Source organism: Anopheles merus, chromosome X, assembly GCF_017562075.2.
Source record: "Anopheles merus strain MAF chromosome X, AmerM5.1, whole genome shotgun sequence".
NCBI lineage: Eukaryota > Metazoa > Arthropoda > Insecta > Diptera > Culicidae > Anopheles > Anopheles merus.
Window position 1 is genome coordinate 12,559,056 of NC_054081.1, and position 15,630 is coordinate 12,574,685.

General features: G+C 49.0%; 2 protein-coding genes across 2 annotated transcripts; both read right to left on the reverse strand.

Moving 5' to 3' along the window:
- Window positions 1-1,469: 1,469 nt before the first annotated feature.
- Window positions 1,470-8,807, reverse strand: LOC121589966. Its single transcript, XM_041909267.1, has 3 exons — window positions 7,800-8,807; window positions 6,729-7,731; window positions 1,470-1,486 (listed from the first exon to the last, which is right to left on the reverse strand). Exons 1-3 carry the CDS (start codon window positions 8,805-8,807, stop codon window positions 1,470-1,472), a joined length of 2,028 nt encoding a protein of 675 aa, XP_041765201.1.
- Window positions 8,808-11,890: 3,083 nt separating this feature from the next.
- On the reverse strand, window positions 11,891-13,861 carry LOC121589972. Its single transcript, XM_041909280.1, has one exon. It carries the CDS (start codon window positions 13,859-13,861, stop codon window positions 11,891-11,893), a length of 1,971 nt encoding a protein of 656 aa, XP_041765214.1.
- Window positions 13,862-15,630: the final 1,769 nt, after the last annotated feature.

The window sequence follows — 15,630 nt, forward strand, 5'->3', positions numbered from 1 at the left end:
GTCATGTGGACGGTGTCGTCCAGCAGCAGCCCGAGCGCCCCGGTCGCCGTGCCGTTCGGGTAGATGCGGCCCCAGGTCCGCCCGTCCGCCGGCTGCACGATCGCGACGCGAAAGTTGAGGTGCGCGGCCAGCAGCTCCACCAGATTGCCCTCGATGCCGGCCAGCTTCGGGGTGAAGGTGCCGTTCCGTCCCGGCGGGTGCACGAACTCCAGGAAGGGGGCCCGCTCGAACGACGCGATGCGCAGCTGGCAGCCGTGCAGGTTGCGCTCGAACCGATCGTACAGGGGCGCGTCGGTGGGGGATGGCGCGTCGCAGTGGGCGAGCAGGCGGGGCCGGCTGCAGCCGCAGCACCCCGGGCCGTACGGGTCGTACCCGAGCAGGTCTATCCGGGTGGTCGGCCTTCGTCGCTCCAGCGCCAGCACCACGTTGTGCAGGCGGACGCTCCAGAGCAGCCGAAACGTGGCGGCCACGTGCTTCTCCGCGGTGGTCGTCGTTGTGGCGTTCGAAGGCACCAGCAGCAGCAGGAAGTAGCCGCGCTGTTCCACGTTCTTCACCGCCAGCTGGGGCAGCAGGTGCTGCTCGAGCTGGAGCAGATCGTGCAGCAGGATCAGGACCAGGTTGCGCTGGTTGTAGCTGACCGTGCGATCGTACGGCGCGAGGTTGAAGGTGAACGGGTGTTTGCCGGCGTTTTGGTACACCAACCGTGCCAAGAGTCGATCCAGCAGATCGTGCCCGAAATGTAGGCTCTCTTCTTCCGTCCCCCCTCCACCCAGCGTGAAGATGTTTAGCTCGTGCTGGAAGGTGTCGGCATTGGCCAGCACTATCTCACCGATACAGGAAACCCAGCGGTCGATGTGATTGGGCTGTTCGACGGCGATGGTACTGCCGGCCGTGTGTTGTTGCAGCGTCACTAGCAGCAGCAGCTGAAGCAGCATGATGAAACGCAAGTGCTCGGTGCACATGGTCACGGTGAAGCAGTGAACTTGAATCCTTTCCACTGTCCGGCTTCGCTCTCACACTCACTTTGTCACACATTGGATTGCACTATTGGGTTCTCCCCGAGCGGCTTTAATTATGTAGTTGATAAATATTGAAACAACGCGCTTATCGTGTCGGACCCCGGTGCATCAGCTCATGCATAATTCATCGGTTATATGATGGAAGGTACTTGTTTGCGTTGCTATGTAGTTAGTGATGGGAGGGGGAAACGGTTTCAAGGCACCGTTCCAACAGTTCCCGGAGATAGGTTGCAACCGATAGGGTAAAAACTAACCGAATCTATCTTCTCACCAGTGTGGAAGACAACATCCAGATGTAGAATGACCAATCTTACATCTTCCTTCTCGCTTTCAGTATTGAAGGTACGCTATGCATTTTGTTGAATTCGTTGGTTACGACGAACTTATCAAATGTCGTCCCGATTGGATCGCCCGTTCTCGAGATATGCGACTCTTGCCACCAGCAAGGACTTACAGTTCTTTGTAAGCTGGCGAAAAAAACGCGAAAGAACCAAGCATTTACGGTAATGCTAGTACAACATTTAACAGATATTGTAAAAAAACATCTCGCAAGTAGTAACAAATACTGTTGACATTGGAAATTGACTCCCGCCCCAACTCTGTAATTAAGAATGCATTTCCAATCAACAGTCAAACGAGAAAATCCCATTGGAAACTGCGGAAGATCCTTGAAGTTTAGGTACAACCACTGAAAGTAGTGAAACCCTGTGCAATATCTGGACCGGAAGTTTCTGCCCATAGTTTGGGGAACATAGGTACACTGTCCACGACCTTACGGGCTTTCATTTGAGGCGGGGGCCGGACATTAAAGTAGGTCGTTCAGCTGAGCAAATGAATTCCAAAGGAATTAATCAAACAGTTTGATGAGTATTGCACCTAGTTGAGTTGCAGATTTGCATATCTCGAGAACGGGTGATCCAATCGGGACGACATTTGATAAGTGAGTCGTATCCAACGAATTCCACAAAATGCATGACGTACCTTCAATACTGAAAGCAAGAACGAAGCTGTAAGTTTGATCATTGCACATCTGGGTGTTGTCTTCCACACTGGTGCGAAGATAGATTCGGTTAATTTTTACCCTATCGTTTGCAACCTATCTCCGGAAAACCCATTGGTTCGGAGCTGGTTGGTGCACTTCCGTTGGTGCACACCACTAGTGTGTGCAACACCATTGACCGTGAAGTACTCCACATGCTCAGGGGAATTAGTAGTCTTGCACACGGCGACCAACTCGATCGAGTGTTCCTTTCGTGACTGGGATTTATTCCTGGTTTTCGGTCCTCTGGGAACTTCATTCGTATTATTCGCTCATTGTGGGTGTATTGAAGGGGTATTTTGGCGATTTAGAAATACATTTTAACAGTGCCATCGTTCTTCATTGAAGGGGTCGCCAAGTTAGCGAAGGTTTTGTGTAGTTGCATTGCCACTGTTTGTGTGCGAAAAAATATCATAAAAATCGAGCGCCTTTTCGAGTTCCGCTTGATACTTTGCGGAATACGATTAGCGCCACTCATGCTTAGAATATACATATCCTTTTTTTTGCAGGACAGCATTTTTTATAATGTCCTCATTAGTTATAACTAAGTCAGCTCGATTTTTGCACACTGTCCATCTCAATTAAAAATTGTCGACTTCGATCGATCAAACGTCAGATGCGGTACGGTTTGCCTAGTGCTCAATAGTTCGCCTAGTGTTTGTGCCTGGTTAGCTGGAAGAAAATTGAGACATTTATTTATTTCTTGATAAAGTATCTGGCCTCTGTGGCCTACATATATCACATAAAAACTAGGGGACCTATAACTAAACGTTCCTGTGTTTTAGTGCGATATGTTCTTTTAAGCGTCGCAAACATTACAAACTGTTGTGTCTTATTGATACTACAGTTATTATATGTTTCGTTTTGAATGATTTCTTATATTTCGGACGAAAGCTCGCTAAAGAGGTCCGTTCTTGCTGGTGGTTTTATTACATCTAACTTTTACATTAAGCTGTTAAAGACATCTAAGATCGGTTACGCTATACATAATTCCCAGATATACTACAACCCCCCTCAAATGCTGTTGCCGATCTTTTTCCTATGATATTCGAAACATCTAGAGCTTGTTGAGCAGAGTTATTACACAGTGAAAAAGATCAGAAACTAAATAACCAACTTGAGAACATTTTCTAAAGACTGCTATGATGTGCATACATTATCTACTTCATTGCACACATGTTGCTTTCTCAACAAAGCTTTCGTTGATAAGTTAGCTTGCTGTTCAGCAGTATTAATCGGTTGCACCTTGACATTACCATCATATTATGATCTTTGGTAAAATGATGTTCTATATTCAAGTGCTTTATTGTTTTAGATTCAGCATTCTTCTGCATTAGACGCCCAGTCAGCACCGACATATATTCTTCAAGTCTGAAGAATCCTCGCTCGGCCTGCCCAATGAATCGCCCAATGTTTGTTTGCGACTCTCGATACGGCGGTAAAGTATGGTTTCCTTCTCGACTGCATTCAAGTCCTTTCTCCATCGGAGTCTTCCTTGGATTACATTCAGATATACATTTTTTTCTAAATGTTTGTCCCTGTCTCCTGTTACAGCTTCAGTTATACTCTACTCACATTCCCATGAAAAACTTCGTTTGTCCACAGTCGGCCATTTCCAATTCATCAGAAAGTCGTCGCTTCAGCTACTCGATCTTTTGAATATTTCTTCCAACAACGAGAAGGTCGTCGACGTAGATCACCAGTTTCGTCAACCGTAATTTACGGTGCCATAGTCTTCCTGCTATGTTTGCTGTTCCGGGAACACTGAAGACTCGGGCATCTGTAGCATGAACTGTTCATTATCTGTACATAATTCTTCGTCAATTCGTCCTTTTCCGCATTGCTATCGGGCGAGCGTCAATGCTTATTGAAGATCGCACACGCTAGGCATATTCGCGTTTCCAGTTTAAAGGAACTCAGTTCTTTGAAACATCCTAGAAGTTTTATTTAACTAGTTTTTTATACGACCGTTCTCTTCAACAGATGATTTGCGACTAACTTGTAATGAATCGATCGTTCCTAAATCCATTAAAGACTACTTCGTTTACACAGTTCAACTAAATTGACAATGCACGCCTGTGTTACATTTCCATTTACACCTGTTCTTATTTGCCTCCTATAAATTCCAGTTTTCGATTTTGTGTTTCAATGTAGTCGATAAGTAAAACACTAATCAACCCTCCACGTGTGCAGAGCAATTGCAGCAAGAACTGTGCATAATCCTTCAGAATTCGTCATCTATTCCGTACTGCTTTCATCCATTTTGCGCTCGTGCAGCTTCCTCCTATATAGATTTTCCGTATCATTTCCATACCGGAATCGCTTCTGGTCCCCGCATAATTTTTTTGAGTAACCTTCTCTATCGAATAAGACTTGAAATTCAAATTCAAATTTCCAGTCAGGAACGCAACGATCATAATGTGTTCAAACATTACCTTCACTCGATCACCATCGTCGGTAACGTTCGTGTAACGTTCTAGCACACCTCTATCAGACTTGCTTTGCCAAGTTGGTTTTAGACACGTCTCGTGTATTCATTTCATCAAAAAATCTTTTCGATTTCAGCCATCAGTTGGAACCGTCTCCACCAAAACGTCCCTCTTCTTACCAAGAATGGTAAACGCCACATTTCTTCATTATTGTTTTTCTGTGCATTAACTAGTCATTCTTGTTTAAACGGGTAAAGACAGCTTACTTAATCTGTTTGAACTTAATTCAATAACTGCTCCAAATCGCGTGTCTCTGCCTGCGGGATAGTTTCACTTTTAAGTATACTTCTTGTCATAATTGCTAAATAGTCTCGTTATTTCTTCACCTGATGGTTGTTGTTCATTCTAATTTCTGGGTTTACTCGTTTGTCAAAGCTCTTCTACTATTTACCATAATAGTTCCCAGTTTCTTTTTCCATCGCGACATTCTTTGAACCTTTTTTGAATACTTTCCACTCAGCCATATTTTTCGCAGTTGGACAGTTTGCGAAATGGTAATTGAGTTTCAGGCCACCTAGAAAACTGTAACATACTTACCTAGAACGCCATATTCGTCGTGCAGTTTGTTCTTTACAAAATTCCCGTGCTTTAATTCTTCGATGTAATATTCGGTGACGTTGCTGAGTGTTCCGTAGGATATGGGGGAAGACTCTAGAGCATAACGGTCATGAATTCCAGAGCTTTTAAACCCCTCATATGTCACTTCCAAACGGTAGTGTATCTCCGTCTAATGCTTTAATTTTTCCGGGAGATTTGCGAGCAGCTTTAAGAAGCAAATCGTTTGCATTACCATCGTATTAATTGATTCTACTTCATGGATACCTAGGAGACTGTCCTACATGCCCTTCGCGGTAGTTTTCCGGCAAATGTAGACCAACTGGTCGTTTCCCACAGCCATGCCGATTATATGACACGCCTCTCCGTATATTTCAGACCATTCTCTTCTCCTTGCCGGGACAGCTTCAGCTTGGCCAATTTCAGGCTCCATTTTGTGCTTTCATACTTAAAAAATGTGGTCATTAATAGATGATGTAGAAATTACTGCATCATTAAAAAGCTTTGCAGCTCTGATGTGTTGCTTCATCCAGTAGTAAGAGCAAATCTAGGGCTAACTTATTTTATTGTTTTACTTATCATAACTTAATTTATTTGCATTTTACTTAACTTAAAATGCTCGTCTTGGGTTGAAGTGACGTATCGATTGTAGCAAGGACTGACTGTGCGGCTGTTTGTGGCATTAAAAAAATACTCGAACCCTTTTATGACCATTTAAGTCGTTACAGGTCAAAAAGAAGAGTCGCGAAGGCTTTAAATATTTTATTTAATTTCCTAGCAAAATGTGTTCTGCTGCGTATGTCGCTATGTGAAAAGCTCAATCTGATTCTGATTCGCCTGTCTTTCTGTTTTATTTAATTAGTGCAATTGGAATGTTCTGTATTTGTAGTCTTATTTCCTGTTGGTTTTTTTTGCTGGTGTCCGTATGATATTTGTTTAAATGATTAGCTTGTAAGTTGTAAGAATAGTTCGGTATTATTAATTATTTACTGAACCGCAAGCCATCTGCTAGTGCTCTCGTTGACGGCTGCAATATCGATTGGTTCTGAAATGTAATTTTTGATTGCCTCCATTAAGTTTTTCTTTCAAACGCACAATCACAATCGCTGCAATCCGTTGCGTCTCCGTGTTCGTGGCAGTGGTTGCTCATTCCTCAAACACAAATGTCCCTAAATTACTATGCACAATGTGGCGCAGCTTTACAGGGTTAACGTAGTCACTTTGCGATGTGAGCTGCTCAACTCATCTCACTTGAGACGTTTTTTTTTCTATTCTGACGCGCTACTTCATTTGGCCCGAAATAATAAATAATATATGTTAGATGGAGCCGTCAGCTCACATCGCAAAGTGACTTGGTAAACCCTGTATTGTCGCTTGCACTTTCATTGCCCTTGGGCGGAGGATGAGCATACTAATGACCCGGGGCGGGTTGGGTGTGCCTCGTTGTCCAATGAAACGAGATTCTTATCGGTCTAATGCTCGTCCACTGTGTAGTAATAATAGTCTTCACCTGCCCTTTGATTGGCTGTGCTTGCGTCATTCGTCATTATTGATCGCGTGGCACATGACGAGAGACACACGGCCGTCCGTTTTTTGTTCTGCTATTGCTTGCCGCTTGGGCGTTACTTGCGTTTTTCCTTCCCCAACGCCCAACGACGAGCTCGATGAGAAAGGTGCCGGCGCCTAGGCCCAGCCCGACCAGCAGTATGTCGAACGGGCCGTCCATGTCGGCGAGCACGAGCTGCTGCCGGCCCCGGTACTGGTACGGGTTGGCCAGGAACCGCAGCTGGTGGTACTGGGCGGCCCACCGGTGCAGCAGCCCGGAGGCGACGAACCGCTCCAGCAGCTTGTTCAGCGGACCGAGCAGCGCGGACGTCCGCTGCGTGTAGATCGCCAGCTTGGCGACGGTTACGCGCTCGCGCGCAATGCGCAGCAGCTGGCCGGTGCGCGTCAGATTCCGGTTCAGAAAGGTGACCGTTTCGAGCGGCAGCAGTACGCAGAGCCGCGCGCCAGGCCGTTGCAGCCGGCGGACAATCACCGTGCGGAACTGGTGCGCCGTGACGAGCTGGACGCGCCGCCCGATGTGCGGGTAGGCGTCGAAGACGAAGCTGTAGTTCCGGTACATGTACAGCTGGTAGCCGGCGTCCAGCAGGGCGGGCAGGTTGGCCGGCACGGTGTGATTGCGGTCGGACTGGAGAAACCGTATCATCGAGCCGGTGTAGGCGCTGCGCAGCACCAGCGTGCCGGCGAGCCAGCAGAGCAGCAGGGCGCGGGCGAAGCTGCCCCGGGGCGCACGGGACAGGCCGGCACCGAGCAGCACGGCGATCATGGCCGGCCAGGCGCGGCTGGGCGCGTTGTGCCCGAGCACGAAGTGCCGGGCGGTGGGCGAGCCGGCCCACCGGAGCCACCCGATCACGACCAGCCCGGCCGCGAGCGAGCAGAGCAGAAACGTCCAGATCGGTTTGGCCAGCGGGCAGCGGAGCAGCTCCAGCGAGGTGTACGGTGCGCCGGGCGGCACGGCCAGCACCAGCTGGGAGGTGTAGTAGGCGAAGCTGCTCGCCATGTACCGGTTGCGGTGCAGGGTCGTCGCCCAGTAGCCGATCGTTAGGTTCGCGCGAAGATGTCGAATCTGTTTGTTAGGTTAGGAGTTTGCACAGAGGTTCGTTCTCGGGTTCTCGGGCTTCGGGTATTACTTACGTAAGCGGAGGCTCCGGTGGCTTGATCGCGCGGCCCCGCCGTACCCCAGTCGGGCGGATCGACGTTCATCAGCTGCAGCCGAAAGTTGAGCCGCTGGCGCAGCGTCCGCAGCACCATCGCCTCGATGCCTTTCAGCTCCTCCTCCTCCTCCTGCTCGGTGCGCTCGGCATGACCCGGCCATAGGTTCGCCATCATCGCGCTCGGTATGATGAAGGGATACACGGGAAAGGTGACCACCGCCAGCGGGCAGTGGTAAAAGTTGTCCAGCTTCGGGGGGAACGGGCTGTGCTCGCGATGCACAAAGCCGACGCCCCGTTCGTACACGTTCCACACCACGGGCAGGGCACGCTCGCAGTAATCCTCGCCGTACGGGAAGTACGTGTAGAGCCGCACGTCATCGTCGTCATCGTCGTCACCGTCCGCCTGCTGCTGTCGCCCGTCCCCTATCAGCACCACCACGTTCACGATGTACAGTGCCCAGAGGGTGCGCAGGATGATGCCGGCCGTTTCCAGGTGCTGGCGCTTGCTGGACGCACCGACCAGCAGCACCGTGTAGAGGCCGGAATAGTCGTACAGCTCGTCGGTAAGGTCGGCGACAACGTGTTCGAACTCGGCGCAGTCCGTCACGAGCAGCAGGTTGAGCAGGCGCAGCTGCTGGTGGTGGGACTGGTCGAGCCCGCCGGCCGGCGTCGCCGGTGGATTCCGCTCGACCAGCACGGACAGATGGGTGGCGGTGCGTCGCAGGATCTCGTCGACTATCGGGCCTGAAGCGCCATCCTCCCAGCGCACGTACAGCTGCTTGCTGGTGAAGGTGGTGTAGTGCTGCAGTAGGATGTCGGCTGTCGCACGTATCAGCAGCTCGTTGTGGGTGAATGATGCGGACTGCAACTGTCCGGTGAGTTTCGCTAGCGTTTTGTTGTTTGCGAGATTGGCTGCTGCTGCTGTAACACGAAGCACCGAGAGCAGCAGCACCAGGAGCTGCCCGGTACACGTCCACGATAATCGCATTGTACAGTGGTTCTGAGCGGTGTGAGCTCTTGGTAGAGAGGCTCCACTGGACCAATATTACGCGCCAGCGTGTCGTGCGTTAGCGACTGCACGCGATATGCAAATTCAACCGTTGACTTTGGCTTTGGTTTGAACTTTCTGAGGTGCCAAGAGGTGTTTGTGTCGCGTGCGCTCGTCAGCTAATGGTAGCATTCGTCGCTGTAGTAGGATGGTTGATTCCGTTTCGAGAACTCTCAGGGGAAGCTATACTTTTTCTCCCGCAAAACATTACATTTACTCTGGCCAATGTTCTCGGTCCGATTTTGTTTGCAGATTGGCTGCCCTTGTCCTTGTCCTTGTCCCTTGTGAATTAAAAAAAAAATCATGAATCTCCAATGGTTTATGAATCTCAAAAATAATTCCTATATCTCCAAAGATTAATGAATCTCAAGGATACAGATTTCATAAAGATGGATAAATCTCTGGAGATATATGATTTTAAATGGATTTATGAATCTTTTAGATTCAAGAATCTTTAAAGATTCATGAATATTTAGAGATTCATGAATCTTTGAAAATTCATGAATATTTGAATATTCATGAATATTTGAAGATTCATGATTTTTTTTAAGATTCGGGAATCTTTGAAGATTCGACTTGCGATTCGAATCACTCATCACGAAAGATTCATGCAACCCAACACTAACCCGTACCCTATTCCGTCGCTTTGCTGCGGAGGTTACGGTTAGGTTAAAAAGCTTTGAAGTTTTCTTTACATCCTGAAATTTTTTGAAGGCCATCTTCTTCATTGGCAATTCTGAGGTGATTAGCTTGTTCCGATTAGGTTGCTGCTGCTCTTTGCTGCTGTTCCTGTTGTTGTCGGGTTGTCCGCTTTGCACCATTGTCATACGTTCTCTTGCTCTTGATCCACTGCCGACAATGCTTCGAGAATCTGTTTCATGAAATTGGAATCGTTTTTCTACTACTGATCTTCAGATGCTTGGTCCTTTTACAGATTGATACTTGCTCCTTTTTCAGTGGTCAAAAACTATCCTCTTGATCTTCTTCGTCGCCACTTTCGTCATCGTCTCCTATTTGGTTGTTCATAGCTGAACATCGCAATGTTGTCTTGGCTGAAGTTCCTTTAGCTTTATTTCAGTCGAGACAGTTGAACAGCACATGGGCCACTAACGCGATCTTCTTGGTACATTCGGGATAGTTTGGAAACGGAGTGAAACCGCAGGCATGAAAATGCTCCCAGAAGAAGCTTATCGATTCTTTCCTTCTAGGGTATGCCCTGGCGACAAGGTCCTATCTTGGTTGGGCAGTTTTCTTCGTCCCTGATACGTCCGATTACTTTGGACTGTAACATAAAGGGTCTAGTTTGAGGGTGATCTATCAGAAGTTAACTTCAGAATGATCTGTGAGATGCAAATCAAGCTGCCCAATCAATTTACCATTATGCATATTGTTCTATTATCCTGTGGCCATGCAACTGGGATCCAACAGTTCCTAGCAGGTTAAGCGTTACGATGTTGACATCGTTTGTGATGTTTCCTTCATCTTGAGTTGTTTTCGTCGTCATTTTCATCCAGTGCTATTTGGAGCTGATTCTCTGATGCTGTGACTTGGCTGCTGGTAGCTGCTAATGCATTCTGTCTGCGATAGTTTCGTCTTAATTCTTTTCAACAGCTTACGGTTAGGGAAGAGATATTTGAAGTTGAATTTACATATGATATCTTTTTGAGTGAATTGGTGAACTGTTGGGGCTTAGATCCTTCTTCTAATTCTTCCTCTTCATCATCATCATCATCATCATTATCATGGTCGTCTTGTTCTTCTTGATCATCTTATTCGGTTCCGTTGTCTACTTTCATATCGGTAGAAGTTGTGTCGTTTTCTTGTGAATCAAGTTAGGTAACACAATGTTTCGCTCATTTGGGTTTCTTTTATTGAGTGACACTGTTCGCAGTAGTTTGGGTATGATCCGCAGCCTATTACTATATTCTATCTGCGATAGTTTCGTCTTAATTCTTTTCGCCAGCTTACGGTTAGGGAAGAGATATTTGAAGTTGAATTTACATATGATATCTTTTTGAGTGAATTGGTGAACTGTTGGGGCTTAGATCCTTCTTCTTGTTCTTCCTCTTCATCATCATCATTATCATCGTCGTCTTGTTCTTCTTGATCATCTTATTCGGTTCCTTTGTCTACTTTCACATCGGTAGCAGTTGTGTCGTTTTCTTGTGAATCAAGTTAGGTAACACAATGTTTCGCTCATTTGGGTTTCTTTTATTGAGTGACACTGTTCGCAGTAGTTTGGGTATGATCCGCAGCCTATTACTATATTCTATCTGCGATAGTTTCGTCTTAATTCTTTTCGCCAGCTTACGGTTAGGGAAGAGATATTTGAAGTTGAATTTACATATGATATCTTTTTGAGTGAATTGGTGAACTGTTGGGGCTTAGATCCTTCTTCTTGTTCTTCCTCTTCTTCATCATCATCATCATTATCATGGTCGTCTTGTTCTTCTTGATCATCTTATTCGGTTCCTTTGTCTACTTTCATATCGGTAGAAGTTGTGTCGTTTTCTTGTGAATCAAGTTAGGTAACACAATGTTTCGCTCATTTGGATTTATTTTATTGAGTGACACTGTTCGCAGTAGTTTGGGTATGATCCGGAGCCTATTACTATATTCTATCTGCGATAGTTTCGTTTTAATTCTGTTCGTCAGCTTACGGCTAGGGAAGAGATATTTGAAGTTGAATTTACATATGATAACTTTTTGAGTAAATTGGTGAATTGTTGGGGCTTAGATCCTTCTTCTTGTTCTTCCTCTTCATCATCATCATCATCATCATCATTATCATGGTCGTCTTGTTCTTCTTGATCATCTTATTCGGTTCCTTTGTCTACTTTCATATCGGTAGAAGTTGTGTCGTTTTGTTGTGAATCAAGTTAGGTAACACAATGTTTCGCTCATTTGGGTTTCTTTTATTAGGTGACACTGTTCGCAGTAGTTTAAGTGTATACCGGGGAGCTTTTTACTGGTTTTGTTTTTCCTCTTTTGTGTTTAAATAAACGCGTTATGTGCGTCAAATTCTAGCAGTTGTGTCTCCACCGCCGCGTGTGCCGCGCCCAGCCAAGCTCGGCCAGAAACAGGAGCGTCGCGGCCAGCAGCATTCCGAGCAGCAGCTGCAGTGCGCCGGCCAGCTGCTCCACGCTGACCGGTCTCGGTCCGGCCGTCACCGTTGCCCGCTGGTCGGTCGTGGAGGAGGAGGTGCGTGACTCCCCAAAGTGGTAGTCCCCGTACCGGGCCGACCAGTACTTGAGCAGGCCGGACGAGTCGATCCGCTCGATGTGCTGGTCGAAGCTGGCGGTCAGCATGGACCGCTTCGGGTACAGGATGGTGATCGCGTACAGGGCCATCGATTCGCGCGCAATCAGCAGCTGCCGGCCGTCGGTCCGGCCGTGCTGCGCGTTATGGTACGCCACGTGGTCCCGGGTGCACATGGCGACGTGCCGCTCGCCCGGATGGCTGCCCATCCACCGCAGCCAGGCGGCAATGCTGTCCGGCACCGGCGGGAAGTACCGGAGCCGCTGGAGCCGCTGCGGATAGGGCAGGAAGTAGCGGCGGGCCGAGCTCGCGATGTGGTACAGCGCGCCGGACCGATCGATCTCGGCGAGCGTGCGCATCGGCGGGTGGGTCGAGGCCCGCTGGAGGTACTGGAAGAGCGAACCCTGGTACAGCAGGCTCAGCAGCAGCGACACCAGCATCCACTGGGCGAGCAGCGTCCGCGGGAAGGTACCGGTCGGGGTGAAGGGCAGCGGGGAGGAGAGCAGGACGCGCACCAGGTTGAGGGCGGGCGCCTGGAGCCGGGCGTCGCCCGCTACGTAGCGCCGCACGGTTGCCCGCCGGCCACCGTCCAGCGGCAGGAGGCGCAGGGTGGCGAGCACCCCGAACCCGACCCCGGTGCAGAACCCAACCGCCAGCCAGACCGGGGGCTGGAACGGTTGAAACAGCTTCTCGAAGGCGGTGTACGGTTTGCCGGGCGGCACCACCACCACCAGGTCGGTGGTGAAGTGCACCTTGCCCGCCTTCAGCATGGCGGATCGCTCGACCGACACGCCGAGACAGGAGAGGCCGAAGTCGACCTCCTCCGTGTAGAGCATGCGCATCAGACCGGTGCTGTTCTCGAACGCCGCCTCGCCCCACTGCTGGGCGCGCGGTGGCACCCGCACGTCCTCCCGGAAGTTGAGCCGCGCGGACAGGCTGTGCAGCAGGTCGCCCTCGAAGCCGCCCACCGCCGGCGGGGTCGCGCCGTCCCCGCCGGCCAGGATGGTGAACGGGCGCGTCTCGAAGCTGCCCACGCGCAGCGGGCAGCCGTGGAACTGGTCGCTCTTGCGCGGATAGAAGTCGACCCCGTACAGCAGCGTATCGTTCGGCCAGGTGAACAGCAGGTGGGGCTTCGGGATGCGGCACAGTCCGGGCGAGAACGGGAAGTACGTCCACAGCTGGACCGGGCCGGCGGCCGCCGCCGCGGAGGAATGGTCGTCGTCGAGCGGGCGCAGCGCCACGACCACGTTCACGATCTGGCGCATCCACAGCTCGTGAAAGATGCGGTCGACGGTGGCGAGGGTGGCGGGCGCCTCGCTGAGCGCGATCAGGTAGCGCCCGGTAAAGTCGAACCGGTCGGGCGTGAGCTGGCCGAAGACGGTCCGCAGGGCGTCGTAGCTTTCCGCCAGCAGCAGCGTGCGCGACCAGGGCGGATGGCGGTGCAGCAGCTGGGCCGGCGACGGCACACCCTCCAGCTGCACCACCAGCTGGCCCTGGCCGTGGCGGACGAGCAGCCGCTCGAGCAGGTCCTGCTGCAGCCAGGCCCCGCGCTGGGTGGCGCTGCGCACCGTCACCAGGGTGGTGGCGAACGGTGTCCGGAAGTGGGTGTGCAGCACCACACCCACGATGTCGGCCAGGTTGACCAGCGGCTGCGTCGGGAGTGGCGGCTGGGCCCAACAGCAGCGGTGGAACCACAGGGCGGCTATTAGTAGCTGGACACGACGACGCCACCACATTGCGGGATTCGGGTTGAATGCGTCGCAGCGATTGTCGGTCGCCGGTCTTTATACGCCCATTGGGGTGGGGAGGGGACTGGTGTGTGGCCTCGATTAGGGTTAACAATGGTGTGCGGTAACAATGCGCGGGACAATAATGCATTGAGCTGATTAGGATGCGGCAGCAAATGGGAAACAAATTTAGTCTCACTACGGAGGCTTATCCTTAAATTGCGTAACGCATAATAAGAGTATTTTGGATTGTTCGCCTTTTGCGACAAATTGTAACGCTAGAATGCATCTTCACCTGCGTCTTCAGGCCGGGGGACATTGTCTGTAATCGTTTGTGTAATTTCGATTTTCACTAGCGCATCTAGCGATGGCTGGTGGCAGCTTTTTTACCATCGGGGGAATGGTCGTGCCGGATCTCAAAATAAAGTATTATTTTCATCATTTTCCGATGGTATAATGGCTGAAATACTTACTCAACATATTCACCCATCAATTACAAAGCTTTTCCAGTCCACTTAAAGTAAAAAACATGAAAAAAACACAATTTCTGAAAAGGATCCATATTGTTTAGCAAAATGCTTCGGTCAGCCGCCGCCAGATGCGCTAGTGAAAATCGAAATTACACTAGCGAGTACGGACAATGTCCCCCGGCCGTTATAATTTCTTCTTCTTCTACCTTTTTGTCAAGTCATCTGATCTGATGTTATGTTTTTTTTGAATTGAATGTTCATTGCTTTGCCTACGTCATTTGCCTGGAGTTGCACGACAACGACTCGTTGAAAGTTCCAATAACCTTATAACCATTGTTCAAATTTTTTAGAATATGCAGCAACTCCTCAAAAATGCTTCACTGCATTTTATTGCTTTTTAAATACCACTAGTTAACTTATTTAATAACCTACATAACAATACTAACAACATTGAAATATTAGATGATCCTGCTTAACATGCAGTATATTTGACTGTCCAATGTCGTTCTTTATAACAAATCACTATAACTTTATTAAATATCACTATTTAACTAACTTTATTAGACGTGTATCCAACATTGAATTTCTACAGCTTAGATTGCATCAATCTTGCTTGCTTGTATTCCATAACTCCTTCACAAGCTTCAGCTATTGAAGTTCCATCTTCTTTGAATTTAAGTTCAGCATCGCAATTTTTCTTCCGACAACGGTTATGTCATTACTAGTAGGGCATTACTAAACCTGAATAACGTTGTTGCTTACCAGCTTCCGGACTCAATTGAACCGAGTGAATATATTTAGTTTCTACGACTTCCTCCTTCAGGCTCCCAGCATCGCCATGCAGCTCTGGTTATCTTCACCGATAACGATCGGTTCAGTGATCTTATTACCTACAACTTTCATAAGTTTTTGTTGTCAGCTCCGTGTAAAGGTCCGAAAGCAGATTCACCCTAAATGGAAGATGTGTTCAGAGTTCGATCTTCGGGTTTGATGGTCTTCGGTACAGTCAGCATCAACGTCAAGTTACCTAGCGCCACAAAGTTTCAGCTACATATCTGCAGTCGAATATCGAGATATCACAGTGTTTGCTGTGCCTCTGTCCAGTCAGCTTGGCAAGGATATGTCCTTCCGGATCATTAGTTCCTCCTCTGTTGCAGAATCTCTTCAGGAGTAATACTTTGGTAGACATCGTCGTTTTCTGACGATTGTGCTTGATTGTATCCCAAGTACCTTTCCTGTCGTCTTGCAGTCACGGATTAAAGGGTGTGCTGGCAGTCGTCCACAAGAGTGATCGTAGTTCTGGCCTTG